The sequence below is a fragment of the Betta splendens genome, chromosome 22 (assembly GCF_900634795.4).
Source record: "Betta splendens chromosome 22, fBetSpl5.4, whole genome shotgun sequence".
Taxonomy (NCBI): Eukaryota; Metazoa; Chordata; class Actinopteri; order Anabantiformes; family Osphronemidae; genus Betta; species Betta splendens.
Genome location: NC_040900.2, coordinates 6,698,023 through 6,721,669, shown reverse-complemented (window position 1 = coordinate 6,721,669; position 23,647 = coordinate 6,698,023). Strand labels below are relative to the sequence as shown.

The window sequence follows — 23,647 nt, the reverse complement described above, 5'->3', positions numbered from 1 at the left end:
TATGAACTGAAAGAAAATCAAGTGTGGACAGAAAAGGGAGAGGGCATAGCACCTCCCACGTCCTATCTGCGAGAGGGAGGAAGAGAGAGAGAGAGTCTGCTGTGGTGGTGGTGCTGGAAATCGGACGACATGAGCTCTACATGAACCGCGTAAAATGCTTTAAGACGCTTTCGGCGTTTGTCTTTCATCCGTCTAAACCAAGGGCGACCCCGAAGCGGAGCTGTACTTCACGACCAGGTACGGAGATGCCGCACATCCCCGCATCCTGCATGGAGGATAGATGTTGGTATTCGGTGGCTGGCGGTCGTGCGCGCACGGCTCCTGACGTTCACGGCCAACACCGGGTAGCAAATCTCATTTCGTGTTCGGCTTTTTTTTTTCCCCCCTGCGTCCCGTTTCGGTTCGTTCAGAAGCGTCCACGCCAGGTCTCGTCACGACTCGCACTGGCGTCGGTCCTCTTCGATTGTGTGAATTGTACGTAGCATATGCCCGCACAGCCATATTGGCAGTCAGCGGCGGAGAGAGACGAGGGCGACGGGATTATCATATTGCTTTGAGGAGTGAAGGGAGGTGGAGGAAGGGGATGCGGGGAGGGAGGAGGAGGAGGAGGAGGAGGGGGTCGCTGCGACTGCGAAATGATGGCACCGCTGCGAGATGGCGATCCTCTGGTATTTATGAATGAACCAAGCGGAGTGGGGTGGTCTGTAATGGCGCTGCGCACCGATCTGCGGACGCCCGGACAAACCCTCTCCTGCCGTTCCCTCCTCCACATTATGTCCGAGGCCGAGATGCACGTCAACGTCAGACTGCATTCTGAAAAAAAAAAATGACGCCCGCGTGACGCATAAAGCCCGATTTCTGTGGCAAATGTCATTGTTAATCCTCCATCTGGATCCGCGTTTCTTTATGCTTCATCCTCCTCCTCCTCCTCCTCAGTGCCTGATTGTGCTGTTTGTTGGGAGTCTCATGGCAGGAGGCCAGCGGCATCATGACATACAAAGGCAGTTGTGAATCATTTAGGCCTTTTGTCTGTATGTGCGTATGACTCCACTTCCTGGATGCGCTGAACATCACCAGTCGTGTGTGTGTGTGTGTGTGTGTGTGTGTGTGTGTGTGTGTGTGTGTGTGTGTGTGTGTGTGTGTGTGTGTGAGAAAAAGCGATATATGACAGTAAATCCTATGATTAAGCATCAGCGTGCGCGGCTGAGAGTAGCACACTGTTACGTGTGCTGTGCATGTGCTGGCTGAGGATGGGGGGGCGGTGGAAGTGTGGGGGCGTGTCGGTGCTGCCTCGCTGTCCTGTTGGTTTGTCTGTCTTCAACGGCCACAGCACCGTTGCGTAAGAACACTTCACCCTGCAAAGGCAGGACAAAGAAATGACTCAATAGGGAAAACCACGGAGTGAGCTGATGCTGGAGAGAGGTGACGTGGATGTTAGTACCCTAATAGCAGAAACATCATTATGCTTAAGTCCCATTCAGGTGCCAGAGGTTTGGCGTATTTTCTGCTACTAGCTCACGATCTACTGTATTTAACGACGCAGGCTCTCACAGGTTTATTGCAGTAAACCAGAAAACGCAGGTGAAGCAACCACGTTTGTAGGCAGATGGAGAGGAGAGGCGTTGAACGGGGTTAATTCAACCAGGTTCAGCCGCCGCCGCCGCCGCTGCTGCGTCGCGTGAGAGCGGCGCACGCGTTGTGGCTGTGAACCTTCACTAGTTGTTGGTTTCAAATGGTTTGTGAGCTAGAACATTTATTGATTCAGATACAGCAGCTGACTCGCTGGAGTGTTTAAGTATGACTGTGTAACTTCGGTGAAGTGCTGAGTTATTTATACATGTGTATAACTGTATGCTGCATAATGTCTGCTTTAATATTGGAACAGATCAATGCTAAAGGGTTCCAGCTTTTTGTGATTGCACCAGCTCTTCTGAAAGGTCCATGCTGTCTTCATTACACATGAAATTAGGCAGGATCTTCTTGATCTGTTGCATAACTAATCGCAGACTAGTGTAGCTGTTCTGGTCAATTATGCACAGCGTGACCTGCATAATTGACATTTTGCATCATTTGATGTAGAATGTCATCAGTCTTTAAAACGTATAAGAAGAAATTGGGAGAAGTGAGAAGTGGAACTTGAGTTAATGGCCCGTCGCTTATGATCCCGACTGCGTCACGAGTGCGTCACGCGCAGTCTTGAGCAGAATTCCCTCGTTGTTTCTGCTTTTTACCATCTGCGCCGTTATCAGACCTGGATCAACCGGTATTATGAGAAGGCTGTGTCTGGTTGATCTTTCCTGTGGAAACCAGTGGAGTCGGTCCAAAGCTACCAACCCCGTCGCCATCTGTCACTGCAGTCAAGGCACTCCACCAGACGGTAATTAGTGTCTTAGTCGGGTCGGGACCTTCAGAGCTTCTAAAAATAGTTTCATGCAGATTTAAACTCATAGTTTCACTATTGTCATAGTCTAAATCTGAAGGTTGTGTTGCACCACAGGGTCCCTAAGGTCAAGCTGAAACTCTTAAGCTCACTTAACATCCAGTTCTGTGTAAAACTGCTGCGTAAATCAGCTGGACTGAGGTTAATGTGTTTGTTGATGGAATCAATTTTCCTCTTAAACTATTTGAAACTATATCTGCAGGTAGAGAGAAGCAGGCCATGGGAAAATGCCCCATCCATCGTTTAGAAGATACATCGCTCAAAGTCATCATGTAAAATATAATAATGTGATCGTTTGTGTGGATGAGAACAAACCTTCCAATCGAGGACATTTCTTCTATCTCCCTGTCCGTCATTGTTGTAGCGGTGCCATCTTATAAATCAGGCGTGGAAATTAGAATCTGACACAAAGGTGTGAGATTCTCACCGAAAATATCGCCGCAGCATGCGACACCTCGCACTGAAGGGAATGTGAAAACTGCAGCTTTGGTGACGAAAGTATTCCAGGAAGTGTGAACAACGTAAAACCTTCATGTGACTAAACGGTGAGAGCTTCATTGTTTATTCATGTCTAGATCAAACCAGATTCATGCTGCTGACTGTTTAGGCTAATGTGTAGATGGATCCTCGGCTGTATTTTATTATTATTACCTGCTTGGCTCTGCTAGTATTTAAGCCACAGCATTAGTGTCAGTGCAGCCTGAGAGGCATGTGTGGAATGACTTGAGTGTGTATCGTCTTATTGGGAAACCCCTGGTACCTTAAGTCCTGGAAACTGGGTCAGTGTGGAGAAGGCCAGGAGCACCGGGAAGGTTAAACCCAGTGATTAGCTCCTAAGCCAAGACCACAACGTGTACAGTGTAACACACATGCAGGAGTCTATTCATAAACAGCAGGGAGAAGCACACACACGCCCGGTCACCGTGCACTGCACATGTGGGAAAGTCGCACAAGCTCATTAGTCTCGTTAGTTTTATATGCAAAGCAGCAACTCTGTCCTTTCATGTCAGGTTGTCCGTTTATGCTAAACCGAGCTAATCAGCGTGGATTTACAGTTAACGTTGCTCGGCGCCACCGGTTAAAGCAGAACCTGTGATAGTCTGACAGAAAGGAAGGTTTCTCCTCTTTGCATCATCCTCCTGCAACAGACACACAGTGAAACGTAAAATGAACTCCAACAGATTTAAAAATACGAGGTGGAACGCACACACACACACACACACACACACACACACAAACAAACACACACACACAAACACACACACACACACACACACACACACACACTCTCAAGCTCGTACACCATCTGACAGTCTGGCAGCTAATAAAACTTCATTCCAGCTCCTGATGCTGTGATGTGATGCCCGTGTATGCGTGAGCACCTGTGGTCAACGATTTAGAGCAACCTCCAGCCGCAAATCTGTTGATCCTGCAAATCGCCCGTCGCCAGGTGTCGGCGTGGTGACAACATTCCTGTATCCGTGGCGTGATTAAAACCTCCTTCTCCACAGGACACCATGGGACCGCTTTGTGGGTGTCTATTTAATCACGCTCTTGATCTGTTGAATGGCATTGTGTTTGATGTTGCTTAATGCGCTTCCTTTGTGCCGCTGCGTAAGTGGCTCTCTTGTGGGAAATTATGTGCATATTTCCACCAAAGGTGACATTTCCTTGCTCGCACTGCGAAATAAACGAGCGGAGACGGCTGTGTCACATCTATTTCCTGAGTGAGAGGAGAGGAGGCCTGTTCGGTCTATGCCAACACTATTTGCTAATGGAGTTTGGCCGCGCTGCCACACATGCATCTACAGTCTACCATTAATTCATTAAGGAACTGCAGTCCTCAAATAAAGCGAGGGACGTGGAAGAAGAGGGAGCGAGGGGCGTGTCGGAGGCTCGGTGTCAAGGACGAGCGCTAAAGGAGCAGATGTACAGGGTGTGTTTCACCTGTGAGCTCACTTATAGCTGCTGACGGTGGCTAATTTTAGTTCAGGAGAGAGAAAGGAGAGATAAAAACCCCAACCAAAAACCCAAACCGGCACCAGGCACTGCAGGATGACAGGCTGACAGTGAGGCAGACAAGCCCCATCGATCAAAACCACAGTGGCCTTGGTTTATCGATCAACCAGCATGGAGACCCAGCGAGTGAGGGAGCAGGAGACGGGGAAAAGTTGTCCTTTAGCCCTTCGCTGCTCCATTCACCAGCTACAGCCGACAGTACAGTAGCTTTGTCTCTGTAAATTTGGGAGTTTCAGAATCGTTTTGGTGAAAACAGTGCGAGTGAATGAGCCAATGGGCTGAAAGACTTAGATCATTCATATGGAGTTTATTACCACAAACACAAACTCACTTAAGTCTGTTGTCAGCACAAACTGATTGACCACATCAGCTTTAGCGAGCGCCGTGTTGTTAAACGGACGGACGGCCAAAAGCATTAAAAAACCGCGAGCCACAATAATCAAAAAATGATTTATCAGATTTGGCCTGTGAAGCCGTGCGCAGTAAGTGGCCGGTCGGTGCCGAGGCCAGCGTGCGCGGGATTGTGTCCGTCTGACATAAAGCGGGTCTAAGCAGGAACCGCTGCGTGCAGCCCCGGCAGCTGCGAGTGACTGAAGGCCTCATTAAAGCCGAGAATCGGAGGCAGCGGAGACGAGCGACGTTGCGACTGCGTTCCGCGTCTTGGTGATGTCGCTTAATAAAACCAAGACGTTCGGCGGTCTTAGTTTTAAACTGAATTTCATTCCCGCGGCTTGACAACGATCTGTCGCCATTCAGCGGCGACGCGCTCGCTCTGGCAGGCAGGAGGCTTAGGCGTTCAGACAATCATTTGTGACATCTCGTTTGGGACGTTTTTGACAGCATCCTCTGCCATCTCAAAAGGAAGCCAGCCTCGATAATCACCCTAAATCACCAGAAAACCGTTCACGCCTTCCTGCTTCTCCAGACCTGATTAAAACTGTTAGCATTCAGTCGGCGCAGGAGGGACGATGCAGATTGAACTGCGTGGGTATAAAACACTCCTATGTGTCACCCATAGTTACAGCTATAGATTGACCATAAAACTTAAGAGGCACTCCCCAAATCCCTATTTATTCTGGACCTCATGACTGATATTATCTAGAGCTCTGCAATGCAATTACAGGGCCCCCACATCAATAGCAAGTTCCAGTAGTGAAGGCACGACAGAAATCCACTTATTCCATCTGATATTGATGTCAATTTACTGTTTCATTACAGCTGGAGCTCGGAGAGCATTGCATGGTCGCAAACGGAGAGAGTATCTCATTGTGGGACCTTAGAGCAAGTTTAGAGCCACAGCGGATAAATAATGCAACAGATACAATACACAATCATGAGCCAACACCCGGCAGACGCACAAGCACTCACAGAGATTGCAATAGATTAAGTGTGAGGGCATCGTTTAGATGCATATGTGGGAGTTTGCAGGTAATACTGTGAATAACGAGTACTTCACATCTAAGAGTGGATGGATGGATGGATGGATGGATGGATGGATGGATGGATGGATGGATGGATGGATGGATGGATGGATGGATGGATGGATGGATGGATGGAGGGAGGGAGGGAGGGATGGATGGATGGATGGATGGATGGATGGATGGATGGATGGATGGATGGATGGATGGATGGATGGATGGATGGATGGATGGATTCATGGATTCATGGATGGATGGATGGATGGATGGATGGATGGATGGATGGCTTCATGTGCAGCTGTGGTTGTGCTGTTGTCTCAGCAGTGTGGAGTCATTTGTAAAGCTTGTTGCCGTTTGTGGTTTCAAATGACTCCGCATCGTGCCTGAGCTCCTATTACTGTGCCCACCCTCTAGAGGCCGAGAAAGGACTCTTTGTCTCCGGCTCCTCGAGGGTTTGCTGCAGCTGCCGAAGCTGGCGAGTGAGGGAACCCTGGGATGTTTTGGGGCTTCAAACGGTGACTATTGATTAAAAAAAAATGTCCACGTCAGGTGAAGCACTTGGATCCTCACCAAGTCCGTCCTCTCTAATTTGTAGCCTGGCTCCCAGTCAGGCCGCGGTGCCGCAGAGAGCCTTTCAGGTCCAGTGCTGGCAACACGTCCCCTTCCTTTTTTCCTGCGTCTGCCACTTATAACCCTCTTCTCTCGCTCTATCCCATGACCTCTTAGGTGTAACGCTGTCCTAAGCCTGAGGGGGGCAGAATGCCGGAGCAGAGCAACGACTATCGCGTGGTGGTGTTCGGGGCGGGCGGAGTGGGGAAGAGCTCCCTGGTGCTGCGCTTCGTGAAGGGCACGTTCAGGGACACCTACATCCCCACGGTGGAGGACACCTACCGCCAGGTGATCAGCTGTGACAAGAGCGTGTGCACGCTTCAGATCACAGACACCACGGGCAGCCACCAGTTCCCGGCCATGCAGCGCCTGTCTATCTCCAAGGGCCACGCCTTCATCCTGGTCTACTCCATCACGAGCAAACAGTCCCTGGAGGAGCTTAAGCCCATTTACCAACAGGTGGGGAGTGTGTCAGCGGGTGCGTGATGCAAATAGGGAGGAAGGGGATTTAATAGTGAGGTTACACCCACTGTCTCAACTCTGCAGTTTATTTCTTACTAATCTAAAGCTTCAGATTTACATAAAAGCATTAATAGTTTGAGTGTCATCAAAAGGCTTGTTATCATTTTAAGCCTATTAAGCCCACGTTTGTAATTGCTATGTGTTAAATACTTGCATAAATTATATGTGAATGTTTCGCTGCAGGTGTTGGCCATCAAAGGCAACGTGGAGGCTATTCCCATCATGCTCGTAGGCAACAAGAGTGACGAGACCCAGCGCGAGGTGGAGACCAAGGACGGGGAGGCCCAGGCCAACCAGTGGAAGTGCGCCTTCATGGAGACGTCGGCCAAGACCAACCACAACGTCACAGAGCTCTTCCAGGAGCTCCTCAACCTGGACAAGAAGAGGAACATGAGCCTCAACATCGACGGCAAGCGCTCGGGGAAGCAGTCCCGCGCGGAGAGACTGAAGGGCAAGTGCAGCGTGATGTAAATGCGGGGAGCGGCAGGGGGAGGGGGGGGGTGGAGAGAGGGCCGAGGGGAAGGAGCCGAAGGCGAGGCGAGGCGAGGCGAGAGACTCACTCGACACATCACTGGGCGTAAACATCTAGGAGGCGACAGGAAGCTCATCATCCGTCGCTCTGACTCACAAGCGCAGGACTCACGCGGACGGAGACTCGTCACAGACGGAAACCTGTGGACGTCAGCCACAGTGGGGAGCAGCGTGGGCGTGGGCCTCCGCATCATCCGAGTGCCACCAGACCCGAGACCCGACGTTCCCCGGCTGCTCTAATCGCTCACTGCCTCTCTCAGCCCCCCCCCCAACTCAGCCCAGCCCACACCCAGACTCCTCCTCATCCACCCACAGACCCCCTATTATAACAGCTGTAGAGAAGCATAACGTACGTGTAACAGTTAGCGACGCTCGCTGCTCCGGTGGGAAAGACTGGAAGGACTGGACTCTGTATATACACACAGGATATTTAAATGTATTCCACTCCCTTCACGCGCGCCCCGTCCCGACTAGTATAGCAGCCGCACCAATAGGCTGACGTTCGGCGCATTAGAGCTTAAATGTGGCTAGAGGACAAATTCACCCACGTTGTCATGAGAACTCTTCATTCTGAAAGATAAAAAAAGACTCCTCAAGCTGTCATGCTATCAAAGACTCTCCAGTGACAGGACATGTACACGCGCTACTGATACAACGCAACGATCCTTTTAAGACTCTTGTCTCGTTTGGGGCGGCTCTGGAGGAACTGAACAGAAATATGTCTGCCTTGAGGACGAGACACTGGGATAATCATTGCCAAGCCGGCGAGAAAAAGAAACAGAGCTGGGATTTATTTTGTCAGGGGTGGAGAATGTTAGTTCGCTTTGGCACTTTTTACGTGGAGGTTTCTCTTTTTTGCCTTTTGTTTCCGCATTGGTTTGCTTTGAGAAGCTCTTTAAATTCGTGTAAAGTTTAGAAAAATATAAAAGCACACAGAGGGAAATAATAATAATAATAATGATGAGAAGAAGGGGTGGAGGTTAAAACGTGTCCGTGGATGATTCAGCGCAGCCTGAATCTGTTTTCTGTTGGTTGGTTTGGTCACATACACTCATCCAGGCATCAGTAAACAGGACGCAGAGTGAGTCACACACACGCACACACGCACACACACACACACACACACACACACACACACACACGCACACACACACGCACACACACACCGAAGCAATCAAGTGTCAAACACACACACACACACACACACACACACACACACACACACACACACACACACACATCTGCTGTGATTGTCTGAGCAACACAGCTGTTGATGGATTACATGAAAACAACCCGGGCTCACTCGGCCTAAATGCCCTCACATTGCACTTTATGTCATCCAAACACCGCGTTCATTTGTCATATTACTGATTTCTGCTCATCACAGAACCTCCTGGAGCCGTTGCTCTACGTCCAAAGTGCATATTTACACACAGGAGCTCTGACTATTGTACACAGCGTACACAGGACAGCCAAAAGCACAATACTTTTTTACCGACATGTCTGTTTGTACATGTTTGTGGTTTTTTTCTTTGTGTTTCCTTTGTGCAATTTCCATTGCTCACGTCGACCCACCAGTCCTGAACACGGAGGAACAATGGCATCGTCGCGGGCAGCTCTCGATGCAAGAAAGTAGATTAGGGCCAATGCAAAAATCCGCTCTGACTTTAAACACACGGAAGTCAGAACCCGCTGGCTCTGCTCGTCTTCCGTCCTCAGCGGCCGCGGGTGGCGGTTCCGCTGGACGGCGGGCGAGCGAGCGAGCGAGTGAGCGAGCGAGAAGCGGCCTCAGATCACATGTTTACGTCTCTCCATCTCTCAGGCGGATGGAGGAGAACCTGCTCCGGTACTGTTAAAACCCAAAGACACGGACCAGTCGCCCCCTTTTTAACTGTGTCCATGTGGAAGACAAAAAAACTAAAGAAAGCACAGCAACCGTTCTCTCCTTCTGTCTTCGCGTGCGGCGGAATCAACAACTGGGCACTTTAGGGTGACGTTTTACTTGAAGATCTAGCACCATGTATCATGTCCTGAATGCATTGTTCACGTCCCCAAATCCACGTAGAACCATTTCAGCTGTGCGGTTACTATAAATATTAGTAGTTCAAGTAAGATGTTACCCATGTAAAGCTAATCTTCACCTGCTCTCGTTCTGGACATGAGTCCATTGGAAGCAGGAAATCTTGTTACAGTAGGGTTCAGTGTTGCTATGTACTGTAATATACGGCTTAATGACGATGCTGATGAGATATTGTATTTGACTCATACTCTTCAGATCTATCACATATTACCAATGTGAATATGTACCTAGCGTTTCCACCATGTTGTGTACTGTACTGACCCGTTAGAAAGCAGGGCTCCGTTTATGCTTTAAGTTCTATTTGTGAGGTTAGGCTCTGGGCACCAACAGCTGGAAGCATCCACCCGAAGCAACGGAGCTAGAAACAATGGAGTGGAAGTGATCAGCAGCGATCGGGCCCAGCTGTGGTCGGATCCGACGCCCCGCTCCGCCTCGGCCCCACGCGTCCGGTCGGCTCTGTGCAAACGGACGCGCGTTTGTTCTGCTGACGTCTGCAGGAGACTGTCGCTGTTCATGTTCCCGCGTGGAACATGATACGCAAACAATGAGGCAGCGTGCGAGCGCGGTGCGGACAGCGCGCTGGAGGGAGGGAGCTGTGCTATTAATAGAAGTAGTGGAGGATATGGAGGGCAGCTTCTCTAACCGTGGCCCATATAGGATTCAGATGGAGGGACTGTGGCGAGACCAGGGAGGAGAAGGCACGAATGGGGGGGGGGGGGGGGGGCGTCGGTGGGTTTCTGGGCAAGAGTTGATGCTGATGCATGATTCAGGACCGTCCTCTTACAGTATGTGCACAACCAGCCACCTATTTGCATTACTTTACCGTGTGTGTGTGTGTGTGTGTGTGTGTGTGTGTGTGTGTGTGTGTGTGTGTGTGTGTGTGTCTCATCAAGTGTCTTGAAGCCTTCCTGTGGAGAAAGCCTACACATTCTGCATGAGTCATCCTTCAGCGCCACACACACACACACACACACACGCACACACACACACACACACACACACACACACACACACACACACACACACACACACGAGGCAGAACAGACAGACTGCATGACCTCTGTGAGACACGCGTGCATCTCCACACACATTACATTCACACAGGCCTGCTCTCTCTGCTGTACATCACCGCTCGGCCGTGGCTCAGCTGTCGTCCGCATTCATATCGCGCCTTCCGTTTGTGTACGTGAACACGCCCGAGGCGGCGCCTGCTCACGCTTTCTGATTGTAGATAGCTGTAAATACTGTTCAAAGGACTTAATATTCCAGAGATGAAGGAGGAGGGTGTGCAGCGAGACGGAGGCTGTGGCCACGGAGGCGCCCGCACCTCCTCCTCGTAGGCAACGCATCCAATCAAAGGCAACACAAAAATGACGACTTTGTACCGACTTCAGAAGCTGTTGTGAAGTTAAATAGTTTGGTTTCGTTCCTAAGTGCGCTGTAATCGCTCTGTAAGAAAAACAACACATGTATGGAGACCCAAAGTGTCCAAGGTTAGATATATGAATAAGAATGAGATCATATGAATGTTCATCCACCTATTTTGGGGTTTAATGCATTTTATTATGTAATATATTTTCTCTAATATATTCTGTAATGGCACTTTTATCAACAGACTTTGTCCACTAATCAAGCCAATAGGACAGAGCCACCATGTTACTCACGCAGCAGCTAATTATGTAAGTTTATATTTGTTTTAAAAGTTGGTATTAACTGTCACTGGAACAAATGAGACTAAAATTATAAATATCACCACTGCTGTAAAAGGTTAATAAAACAACTAATTGATACAGATCTGAACTCAGATTATTCCGGAACACTTTGGATCTCCATAGTCATCTGTAGGCGGGCCTCGTCCTGGCGCTGGACTGGGACCAGACCAGCTCAGCTGTTTGCCAGTGAGGAGGTATCAGGGTGATGTGTTCTTCCATAGCAGGATAGGGAAACATAACCTGGACACACAAGTCATTTCTACCACCGAGGGCTGGTTACGGTCCTGTCCGGTCGAGCTTCGTGCCCGAGGATTTGACGGCTGGAGGTCCACCTCATCAACCTCTCCAGCTCGACTCCTTCCATCTCGCTGGAGTTCCTCAGATCCGCACTAGCGGTTTTCCTCAGATTGACGGGCCTAAGGTTGAGCATATAGACTTCGTGGGTGATGTGTTTGGTACTATCCTGTCGCTCTGGCCCTTAATTCCTGCATGGTCCCTATTGGTGTTCCAGCCAGCATGAGAACAAGGACACAAACTGTGAATCATCTTTGTATTTTTTAAATAAATTCCTCAGCAACATTTATGGCTTCAGTTTTGCAAATGGTTTATCTTGTTTTTGTAAATTACTCTTGCGCTTTGTTTTTTTCTTTTTGGATCTTTTTTTTTTATTTAACTAATTATGATGTATAAATATTTATTCTAGCAATAGTCTTCCTATTAAGATATACTGTGCTGATGCATCCTCTGAATAACTGAAAATAACATATATAAATATATATATATACATAGATGATAATAATCAAATCTGCAAAATGATTTTCCTAATAAAAATGTGAACTGAGGACTGATTGTCTTTTTGATTTGTCACCTAGAACTTCACAGTAAACCATTATCATTCATCATTGCAATTATAAGAATCAATACTCCCTCTAAGATGGTGAACACTGTTTACGCTTCCAGTCCAGTATAAAAAGTCTGGTTTCACAGTTCCCTACGTCCCTCCGCTCTCACTTGTCTCCTAACTCTCTAACATCTGCTGGGGGATGCTTTGCATGCTCCGGTTGCCATGGAGACGGTGTGACAGTGACGACGGTTGTCGCATCAGCGTGTGGCAGGGCCCCGGTGGGGACAGAGATGTGTTACGACAGACGGAGGTCTCCCGGGCTGCTGCTGCTGCTGCTGCTGCTGGAGAGTACGACCACGCAGACGGACCAAAGCTCTCACCCCCAGGCCAGCGTGGCTTCCCCTCTGCTGGACCTCAATGAGGCGACTCCCCTGTCCACACACACACACACACACACACACACACACACACACACACACGGGCTTCCACTGCTTGTTTCTTAGGAATGAAGCGCGGTGCTGTAATCCACTGTAACCTACTGCCTCCTCAGCAACACACACAGGAGGGAGGGAGGGGGGAGGAGGAGGAGGGGGGGGGGGGGGGGAGTGAGAGCAATGACAGAGGGAGAGTAGAAGAAATGGAGAAAGAGAAAGCTAAAAGGTTAGAAATGGTAGAGGAAAGAAACAGGCATCAGCAGTTTCACACATCACTGAAAACGAGGCTGCCTTATAAATAGCTCCTCCTGTTGTCAGAATCAGACGCTGAGGCCTCCGTGCAGGCTGTGTAGGTTAGAATCTCCATGACGGCATCGTCACACGCGTCAAAACGGGATCTTGCACATCACCAGCGCCTGTGTCGCAGGTCTGACTGGACGCCCAGTCAATAACCGGGCAGCACTTTCATCTCCGTGTGGAAGAGTGGGCCGAGCGGCTCGGTGGAAACGGAGGGTGCGTGTTTGCGCGCGGCCTGCCAGGAATAGAATGGAAGGAGCGGCCCACACCTCCCTGGAGGAGACGGGGCGGCCGATGGGCCCGTGGCGCCATCGTGTGGCCGCACGCGGAACCGCACCTGGGCTCGCTGTCGTGGGCGACGCACGCTTTTGCCGGTTGCACGCAAATTATGACAATGATAGAACTGAGATTTGTCTGTTATATGTGAAATAGATTTGTCGATCTGTCGGGTCCAGATAAGGTCCAGCGAGAATTTATTGAATATAATCACTAACTGCACCTTGATTGTGTAAAATGTGGAAATGTACCCAAAGTGTATATTAGAGGAAAATCACAGGAGAATGTGTTTGTTGTTCATTAAATATGCAGTAAAATAATTCATTCAATTTCTTAGCTGAGTTTGATAAATTACCTGATCCCTGAGCAGCAGCCCAGTTATAATGTGATTTGATTTGCAAATGGGAAGAAAAAGAAAACCAGCCAGTGCCTAAAATATAATATTAATAAGGAAATTCAGCAAATGTTGCCTTCGTTGTTGAATTATGAGCAGCACTGAACGAAGGAGGAAGATCGTGTGAACTCGGGACTTTCATTCATGCGAGTGTTACCCAACCTGCGCTTGACACGCGCTCAGGTGATGCAGACGGCTTCTAGTGGGCTTCGTTCCAGCAAACGCTACGTCCTTTATGGGAATAGAATTTTCAACGTACCCATTTACGGTACTTTGTGGAGGATCTGTTTTTGGGAGCCCTTGCGTTAAAGCTGCTGTCACTGGATGGAGGGGAGGAGGGGGAGGAAGAGTGGAAAGAAGGCAGGGGAGGGGGGCAGAGGAGTGGACAGACAGTGGTAACGGAGGGGGAGGCGTTTGGCTCGGCGGAGACGGGGAGTGAACGAGCGGAGAGGGCGAGAAACCAGCGGATCTGGCCCTTTAAATCACCGATCCAGCGCATTCGGAGGTGAGTTTGGGGATTTTCGGGGTATTTTTCTGCCCGTGTTTAGTAACCGTAAGGTGCTCGCGCGCCTCTGCAACCCCGGCTTCTCGCCACCGAGAGCGGCTGCAGCGACGAGGGGGCTTCATCGGTGTCACGAATCCGGATTTCCCCAGCCCTTTGCCGGCAGAGAGGGTGGGGAGGACCGGGGACAGGGTCAGTGGAAGATTTCCTACAGCTCGACTGGACGCGAGATGCACGCGCCACTGTCGCCCAGAACCTCTGGATATGTTCATATTATAGTAGGCCGTCCGCCGATCCATTTGCATATTAGCGGCACATAAAGGCATGCGCCCCCAGTCTCGCGCCCGTAGTCGCTGGATGGGTTTAAATTGGCCGCAGGAGCTCTGCCTCCTGTAAAACATGTCACCACCCCGCTCCCACGGCTAACATCCACGGCCTGTTTGCAAACACCAAGCGATGTAGAGCGTCGGGATTCTGTCCGTGGCTCCTAAATAACGCGTCCGCCCGCGATGTGCGCGCCCGTGCGTTAGCGTGTGCTGCGTGGCCGTCCACGGGAGACGGCGGGGACACGCTGTTCTATCCATCAAAATGCCCGCATTGTGTTTTTCGCTCGCGGTTCGAGCGGCGGAGCGCGGCCTGTGCTGGAGGACATGGCTTCGTGCTGCAGGCCCGATCTGCGCTCGGGAGCCGCTCGGATCAATAAAGACTGAGGCGTGGGGTTTTTTGCGCGTCTTGCGAGCTGCCCGTGCGCTCGCGTGCTCGACCGGGGCCCGATCCGCTCCGACGAGGCGTCCGGCTCGCGGTAGGATGCCGTGCGTGCTTCAGGGCGTCCGCTTTTCACGAACGCGCTTTTAATCTGGCGACGTGCGGAGGCGCAGGGTTTTTTGCGACATGGCAGAAAGTTTGGGAAATCAACAGGCTGCACGAGCCGGAGCATCGGGCCTCGGCGTCCCCAGGGCGCGAGAGACGCGGTTCCGGTCGTTTATTGGCCTCTGCAAGTTCGCAGGCTGAGCCAAACCACCATTTGCGTTCACTTTGAAAACGCTGACAGCGTGTAAACACAGAGAACAGTCAGTTCGTTTTACATAGTGTGAGTGTGGCTGATGCAGATTCAGCTCTGTATCATGATTTTTGTGTTTTACTGTGGCCTTTTAGTCATATCTAATAAAGAGAACACACACACACACACACTCTAATTACAGACACAAATCTCAAACTACTCCACAGAAGTAGTAATTAAATCAGGACTCTCCTCCTGAGAGGGGCAGACCAGCGAAGGCGCCGTGAGTTATTACCCGTAGTGATTCTCAGGGACGCGAGGAGTGATGTGAGCCTGTGTCCGAGGGGAGTCGCCCCTGAGGTTTAAGGGCCTCTTCTTGGCCTAGGCCAGAGTTCAGCGCAGTTCACGCTCTGTAATATCACAGCCAGCTCACCTGTTCGCCCTCACCGGCTCTCCTTCTGCACAGACGCAGGCCAATGCGAGCTCAGCCATCACCCGGCTCTGTCGATTTGACTTGGCAGCTGTTTTACGCCACCGCCGTCCTCTCCGTCCAGTCGCATTAGTGTTCAGGAAGAGTGCTGTCTGCACACCGTCAGTCAGGTAATGATGCTCTGTTGGTTTGTGGAACGCCGTGTGCATGTGTGTGCGCAGTCCATCAATCACATCCAACCAAACCCAGACCTATTGTTGTGGTGACTTAACCAGATTATTAACCAGATTTGCTTTCCCGTATGTGCACAATGTGAGCAGAATAATAAGCCTAAATGATATTATCATAGAAGATGTTGAATGCATTTGTATTTTCTTTTGAAAATTGCAATCATTTCTGAGATCATGTTGCACAAACACACATTCACCACACGGTGGCGCTGTAACGCAGCGCAAACTCCTATAAGCAACTGCTCCTACAGTCTGAGAAGACCTTTGTTGTGCTTCACTTTTGCGATGCAGAATAAAGCTCACGATTCTCTGCAAAATAAACCTAACAAACCACACTGACACGTGCGCGTGTGCCTCCACGTCACGTTAATTCACTCGATCCACTTCAACAAAGGCACATCATTGGAAACACGCTGTGCGGACACGCTACGCTGAGCTCAAAAGTGTGGCATTAAGAGAAGGTGCCGGCTCAGAATGTCTTGTGCCCGGCCCGTCCTCTCCCTGCGTATCCACCTCAGGCGTGGACACGCTTGGGTGAAAACGCCCGCTGCCGTCCGCGTGCTTCACATTTTTTTTCGTATCTTTGTCTCTCCTCTCTCTCCGCTTCAGTTTCCTCCTGTGTGGCGTATTCTGATGGATCAGCATGTCTACAACTAATAATATCGCCCAGGCCCGGAAACTGGTTGAACAGCTGAGGATTGAAGCAGGGATCGAGCGCATTAAGGTGTGTGTGTGTGTGTGTGTGTGTGTGTGTGTGTGTGTGTGTGTGTGTGTGTGTGTGTGTGTGTGTGTGTGTGTGTATGTGCGTGCGTGTGTAGCTGAGTTCACGTTCTTCTTCTCCTCCTCCGTGAACCCTTGTCCTTTCTCCCTCCAGGTGTCTAAAGCTGCAGCCGACCTGATGAGTTACTGTGAGCAGCACGCTCGCAGCGACCCCCTGCTGGTCGGGGTTCCCACCTCGGAAAACCCTTTCAAGGACAAGAAGCCCTGCATCATCCTATAGCTGCCTGGGCCCCTCCTGCCCTCACACACACGTAAACACACACGTGCATACGCGCATCCACACACTCACACACACACACACCCATGAACGCACACATCTATTTGCCTAAATTCCATCCCCAGACACACATGCCAACACACCAGTAGCTCTGACGAATACTACAGGGCTGAGTCAAGTATCCACACTCATAGAAACACACGCTCCCAAAATAGCCACGCTGAGAAAGTTGTCATACCCGGAGCCGCCGCTAGGGGGCAGGTGTCACATGCTCAGTGGCTGAGATCACTATGATCCAAGGTGCTTTGGTGACATTCATTTATGCTGGTAAATTAAGTGTCAGCTTAACTTGAAAAAAAAAGGGATTGGGACATTAATAACCGGTTGGAGGCTGGGATCAGTTGGCTTTTGTCGTGACATGAGGGGTCGGGTGGAGGATGGATGAAAAGCTGTGCCATAGGCAGGTGTGGGAGTGGGTGGAGGCACGTGGGCACCGGGAGCGGGCGGTAGCCGAGCCGAACACGACACGCCGTCCCATTAAAAGCTCCACTAGCTTCACTGGTTGCGGGAGCTAAACGTTCTGAGAAGCCTTTGCCTTCATGGGGCGATAGCGTGTTCCCAACCGAACCTGTCTGAACAGACCGTCTCTGCCTGTGGCCTCAACTCCAGCTGTGCCAACCTGTACAGAAACCCGCCTCTAGATGCTGATCTGCTGTTGCAGCTGGTCGAAACCGATGTCTAAGCTGACCTCAGGTCTGCACCTATGAGGGGAACGCGACGAACCACTCCGCACAGAACTTAAGCTATTAACCCCGGACGTTTACTGCATTTTTCTTAAGAATTACCTGTTTGTGAACTCAATGTATGTTTTGATATTTTGAAGGATTACGTGACGGATAAGATATTATTGTACATCCTTTGATTGTTTTGCTTTGACCCGGGTGTTGATCCTGGTCGATCAGGTTTCTTTTCCTGCTAGTAACAACAGGAGGTCTGGTTGTAATACCTAACCAGATGCCTGCTAGGAGCCTGAACAAAGGTTCCTACTGTACATCAAGCCTCCCTGTGCTTTACCCTGAGAGAGGGCGGGGTTGAGAATCGGTCTGCATGGCTGGAGGAGAAACCCCAAAAGTAAAGAGCGGAAGTAAACCCTCACCCTTTCCTTCCTTCTCCACTCAAATCCTTGTTTTTTTTAAGATATAGCTTGTTAGCACAAAGATGGCGGTGTCGGTGCTTAAACAGTAACATTCTGGTTATGAACACGTTACCAGTCTTCCCAGTATAACGGCTTGCTTCGACACCAGCCCAGACTGGGACCGGTTTGCTCATGGGCACAGCGGCCGCCCCCGTTCCATTTCCTCCTCTCCTCCACGATGCTCCTTCTCTCTGAAAAACCAAAATTTGATTGTAAAATTTGAAGTGGGATGAAAAAAAAACATGAAGTTGAGAGAAGCAAATCAAGTGTATAAACTTTCTTTCAGACGTGTGCAGAAGTGATAAGTTGAAGAGTAGCTGTTTTATTTTGGAGTTTCCTTCTTTCTATAAAGTCCATGGAACCTGGTCAGTTGAGTATTACCCTGTACAGTGTTTGTAAAATATCAAATGGAAACACAGACCTTCCCTCTGTGGATGTTGGATTTTTTTTTTTAGTCCTACTTCATCTGCTCCATCATCGATCATGTCCGTCTTCATTGACTTTTTTATGTTGTCATTCAGGTTTTAGAGGTTTGCAATATCGGATGCTGGTTTTAACCACATGTACAAAAACGAACACCCGAGGATGAAGCCTTGTGAGCTCTGTTGGTGGAGGATCACCTTTAACACAGAGCTGGTTTCACACCTACACTCGCTCGTGCAGTCGCTCTTTCCGTCGTGGATGCACGGATGTCAGGGGGTCCGGGGGTTAAAGGAGGCGCGAGGCTGGATTTGACAGTTGGCTGCTGAAAGGAGAGCTTTGTGCCGTCATTGTTACCCTTCAGCATCTCGGCCGGGGCTTTTGTCCGGGCAGCGGAGCGGGGTGGGGCTGTAGGAACACGACTTGCAGTTGCTGATCTGGTAAATCCCAGCGCTTTTCTGATCTCCAGTCACCAGGTAAACATGACCCTTGGGCTACGCAGACCTTTGTGCAGGCGACGAGAGGTGCCGGTGTGTGTTCACGGATCCTCATCCGCTCATTTTATCTTGGCCAGATTGCATTTTTAAAGCCTATTGATTCATGCATTCGATCTCTTAGTTAGTTAGTTGCTGCAAAACCGAGGCGTAGTTTCCATAGTGAGCAGGTCATCAGGCCCCACCTGCAGGACTCTGCAAAGGAATGTTAACCATCAGCCGGTGGTATCAATCAGTTGACTCTCAAGATCACATGCAGATGCTGATTCTGATTTTAAGCCTCACGCTGTGTGCTCGTACAAGCCCCCCCGTTTTATCTCGCCTGTTCCTTTGTTCCCAGAGAACAGAACGAGCAGGCAGGCGATGTGCGTGTCTGCGTTTGTGTGCATGTGCGTGCCTGTGGGCGTGCACCGGTGGAGGGATGATCCGGCAGGGCACGGTGTGTGAGAACACGCCGTGCCCGCGGCGCTGTGCAGAGTGTGACGCGGCCGCGTCACGCCGGCGCGGCGCTGCTGCCTTTTCAGGTCGCGGTGATCCCGACCCGGCTCCGTCGGGCGCGCGAGCGGGCGCTCACTTTGGAGAGGAGTCAAAAAAAGCAGAGCGAGAGGGAGAGAGAATAGCGCCACGCGCTAGAGTTGTGCAGGTGAAGCGTGGGAAGCTACTTCTGAAGCTACGGCCGATTATGGCCTCGGTATTAGTCACAAACCTGGAGCGTTGCTGCATCTACAGATCTTATTCCAGAGTTCTTTGGACTTTTGATGCGGGAATGCAACGTGCAGCTGAACTGAAAGAGAATCACAACTGCAGAACACTCACACAACCCAGGACAAGCATATCACATCACATCAGCAGACACAGATGTCTTACAGATGCTGGTTCTGTTTCACAATCATTCCACGGCCGATTGGGCTTCAACCAGAGAATCACTGGTCGTAGTGGATTGGGAGTTTGATTGACACCAGGTGGTCGAGGTGGGAAACCACTGGTGTGACACTCATCATCATCATCTGTCAAGTCGAGGCTCCTACAGGACTTTCATATCCAATCTCACACTCATCTGTTCTGTTCTGTTCTCCTGAGTATGCATACGGTATATGTATCTTTTTGCCTTGATTGATTATGGAGAAAATATATCTATTTTTTGTAACTGTTCTCTCTGATGTGCCATAACTCATGTTTTCTTGCACACTGTTAATATTTTGTGGATATTGCTGTTGAAAAAAAGACAATAATTGAGAAGTAGATAACATTAATAAAAACATGATATAATAAAACATGCTTTTGTGTCATGACATGTCTGTGACGTCACGGCACCAAGTGTCGAACTAATTAAATAACACTGGATGCAATGCACCTGGACCAGGTGTGTTCAGCCAATCAGGAGCTGTAGGTGCAGAACAAGCAGGACTGCGGTGCATGAGGAGCTGTAAGAACCACAGAGCCACTGGAACGGCTGCAAACGCTTGTCGAGCAGCTGTTTGTTTGTGGACTGCTAGTGCGTCCCAGTGGGTGCAGAGAGGTCGTTAACCTCCCTCACCCGAACCACCTCAGTCCTCCGAGCCCGCCTCATTTGCTTGAAGCTTCCACCAACGCTCACGAGTTTCCTTCAACTTTCAAACCTCACTTTCCCCAAACCCCTCTCCGCGAGCAAAAGCCAATCAGATCGAAAGTTGAACCACCACGGGCCAATCACGAATCTGTTCCCGGCGCGGCCACGCCCCCGTCCGGCAGAAGGTAAACAAATGGGAGGTCCATGTGCCTGAATGTTCCCTGGGCCGCGGCGCTGCAGTCGCAGCTGGGAACAGACATGTGAGAGCGGAGGGTGGAGGGAAAGGAGGGCAGAGGGGAGCGCCTGCTCCCTGATCATGTGACTGTACTGAGGCATAGGGTTATTTGCACGCTTCTGCAGGTCTGTGCGCATCACATGATAAACGTATGCGCACAGACGTAATCAGCAAATGACTCTAAAGAATGCAATAGAATGTCTTGTTACTGCATCTTTCCTGCACCACCACCCCCTCCCCCCAAGCTGCTCCCACTTGTTTTGCTGGTTTGTCCCAACACAATAAGTTTCTGTCTCCACCCCGGTTTGTCATCCTGACTTCTGTTTACTACAATAGAGCTGTGGGCTCAGTGAAAAAAGCTTTGGCCTGCGTGTACGTGCATCTTTCTTTCCATTACTACAGGCCGACACAGTTGCGTGACTCAGCTGCTTCCGTGACGCACGCCGGGCTTTTGTTTTGAAATGTGAGCAGAAACCTCAACAAAACGAGTCCATTTGTAGAGAACAAATTAATTTAATGACCATAAATAGTTAGACAAACAATTGATACAATTAATAAATTAGCAATGCAACCAGTTAATATCAGTTCACCAGCATTTTATCAAAAGGCAACATTCTTGAAGGCACAAATAGTCTTTTGCACAATAATAATTTAAAGTTGACACAGTTCATTCCGCACCCCCATCCACGCAAGATGCCAATGCATTCTGTGCGACTTAACTCTATCTTTTCCATTTCAGTTTCCATGGCGACGACTCCTCTGCAGTTTCAGCTGCTCATTTGCAGAACGCACACGCATCACGCCCAGTCTCTTTCTAAAGTAAGACACGAGTGCCGTCCACGCACGCATACCACGCATTCTCTCTCACTCACACACACACACACACACACACACACACACACACACACACACACACACACACACACACACACACACACACACACACACACACACACACACACACACACACACACACACACACACACACACACACACACACACACACACACACACACACAATCTCCAAGGACTCTCCCATGGCAGGATGCACAGGAATGTTGGGCATAGTTTCACTCTTGCAACATTCCTGACCAGTTGTTTTTGAAGCACGTAGGTAGTCTGGGCTAAGCAGGGGTGTGAAGGTTTTGTTTTCACAGTTACTATTCCTCCTCTTTACTAATACCACGCCCCGGAAACATTGAGCATGGCCCCCGGTACAACACAGGAGCCTATGTTTGTGTAAAAATAACGGCCTGGGTGGGAATCTGCACAGCACCAGTGTCCTCCACCACCGACTCGCCAGCCACTGTAGGGGTTGTTCGGTTCCTGCTGGTTTTTTTCCAGGGCAGCCTTTCTGAGAAGGTCCCTGCTCGAAGCACATCCGAACTTTCACGGTATCCGTATCTGGAGCTCGCGTGCTTGTGGGCGACTTGGCGCTGGGCCCCTCATCGCTCGTGTAGGACCAGTTCAGGCACCCACTGGTCGAGGCGTCGGCTCTCCTGGCAGTACGTGCCCACCTCCTGTAGCCTGCAGTGGTCAACCTGAGGGTTCTGTGAGGAATGCATGAACACATTTAGAATCACAAAGCACGGAATATATAAAGAAGAAGAAACATGAGCCTGCATTCAAGCTACTGCATGGAAACGATCTGCATTAATGCATTTCCACTGAAGCCTTTTTGCCTATCAACCCATTACATAAGAGGCAAATATTGTGAAGAGTCAACACACCGTAACCAGCATGCAGTGGAAGTCTCCGTGCTCTTCCTGGTTTTTGTTGGCGTGCACCGCTGCCAGCAGCTGTCGGAGCCTCTGAACCCCAGAAACCCGGAGGATGGTGATGCCGATGTCGCAGCAGAACGACTGGAGCAGGGTGAAGTGGATCTGCAGCCCCACGTCGTCTTCATCGTCGGCAGCCAGGACGCACAGAACCACACTGTCCGGATCCCTGAGGAGCAAAGAACGAAAACAAGCTCAGTTTCAGGCCCTCAACGACAGATGAGCACATATTTAATGTTCTGTAACAGTTCCAACTCACGCGTTTAGAAGCTTGGCTGATTCATAGATGCCGATGGTCAGACAGTCCTGCTTCTGTGCCGTCACCAGCAGCTCCTCCAGAGCCAGACCCACCGACTGCATCCTGATGGGAAAACACAGAGACATGAGCCCTTTGTATCCTGCAGTGAACCCAGACAGAGGCCACGTCAAACCCAAGGCACAATAAACAGAGAGCAGGTAGGTTTCATGAATCCACCGGGCACATCGGTTTCACTTTTGCACATAATGGTGATACTTCATGCAGGTATTTGGACTTTAACCCCGTCTATGTGTAAATTGCATGTCGCCATAGGAGCCTGGCTGCAGGGTGTGCAACATGCAAGCCATAAAATGTGAATACAATTTGCATCATCATAAAATGAATAATAATCGATTCATGCATTAACAGACAAAGTTCTGGGTGAGTTCTAGTGCTAAGACACTTAAACTGTAGTAAATAATGTCTTAACAGTATTAACTTAAACACTTTTCTTCACTACTGAACTAAGTTGTACTGAACCAAATCTACCTGCCAGAACTGCGTCTACTTCATTTCAGGTAAAACCCATCACGTGATTTACGCACAAAGAACTCAAAGACGTAAAACCAGCGTTAAATCCGACACGAGTGCAGGAAAAGCGAAACGTCGTACCTGTTTTCGCTGGATCCGAAGCTTTCCTCTGGACTCATAGTAATCCTGTTACTCCCGAATCCCCTGCGCGTCCGATCAGTGTTTGCAGCGTTTGTTGTTGGCGACGCCGCGTCACAGTCTTTATACCGGAGTGAGACGAGGGCGGCACCGAAACCAGCCCGCGTTTCACCATTGGCCCAGAACAAACCCAGCGTCTCTCGCTGTCATTGTGCGCCCGGAGGATTCGTGCGGTTTTAATAAGTGATTACTCGAGAATGTTTTGTCATTCTTTGTGCCATGTGACGTGTCCAGCGCGCGCAAGAGGCGATTTTAAGGAAATGCAACAATGCAA

General features: G+C 49.9%; 3 protein-coding genes across 5 annotated transcripts; 2 read left to right on the top strand and 1 right to left on the bottom strand.

Moving 5' to 3' along the window:
- The first annotated feature begins 57 nt into the window (after positions 1-57).
- diras1b (DIRAS family, GTP-binding RAS-like 1b) lies at positions 58-12,173 on the top strand. Its single transcript, XM_029139066.3, has 3 exons — positions 58-237; positions 6,604-6,945; positions 7,192-12,173. The coding sequence occupies exons 2-3, from the start codon at positions 6,637-6,639 to the stop codon at positions 7,477-7,479; spliced, it is 597 nt and encodes a 198-aa protein (XP_028994899.1). The 5' UTR covers positions 58-237; positions 6,604-6,636; the 3' UTR covers positions 7,480-12,173.
- A 1,757-nt stretch (positions 12,174-13,930) lies between these two features.
- On the top strand, positions 13,931-20,122 carry gng7 (guanine nucleotide binding protein (G protein), gamma 7). Of its 3 annotated transcripts, none has more exons than XM_029139268.3 (4): positions 13,931-14,081; positions 15,545-15,678; positions 16,348-16,462; positions 16,613-20,122. In XM_029139268.3, exons 3-4 carry the CDS (start codon positions 16,382-16,384, stop codon positions 16,736-16,738), a joined length of 207 nt encoding a protein of 68 aa, XP_028995101.1. In that variant the 5' UTR covers positions 13,931-14,081; positions 15,545-15,678; positions 16,348-16,381; the 3' UTR covers positions 16,739-20,122. The 3 variants fall into 3 exon arrangements, with proteins under 3 accessions (XP_028995101.1, XP_028995103.1, XP_028995102.1); XM_029139269.3 differs by lacking the exon at positions 13,931-14,081 and adding an exon at positions 14,088-14,270; XM_029139270.3 differs by lacking the exon at positions 15,545-15,678 and having other exon boundaries at positions 13,937-14,081.
- Positions 20,123-21,121: 999 nt separating this feature from the next.
- On the bottom strand, positions 21,122-23,477 carry LOC114848999 (growth arrest and DNA damage-inducible protein GADD45 beta-like). The gene is made up of 4 exons (XM_029139985.3): positions 23,317-23,477; positions 22,666-22,767; positions 22,359-22,575; positions 21,122-22,178 (listed from the first exon to the last, which is right to left on the bottom strand). Exons 1-4 carry the CDS (start codon positions 23,352-23,354, stop codon positions 22,074-22,076), a joined length of 462 nt encoding a protein of 153 aa, XP_028995818.1. The 5' UTR covers positions 23,355-23,477; the 3' UTR covers positions 21,122-22,073.
- Between the last annotated feature and the right edge of the window lie 170 nt (positions 23,478-23,647).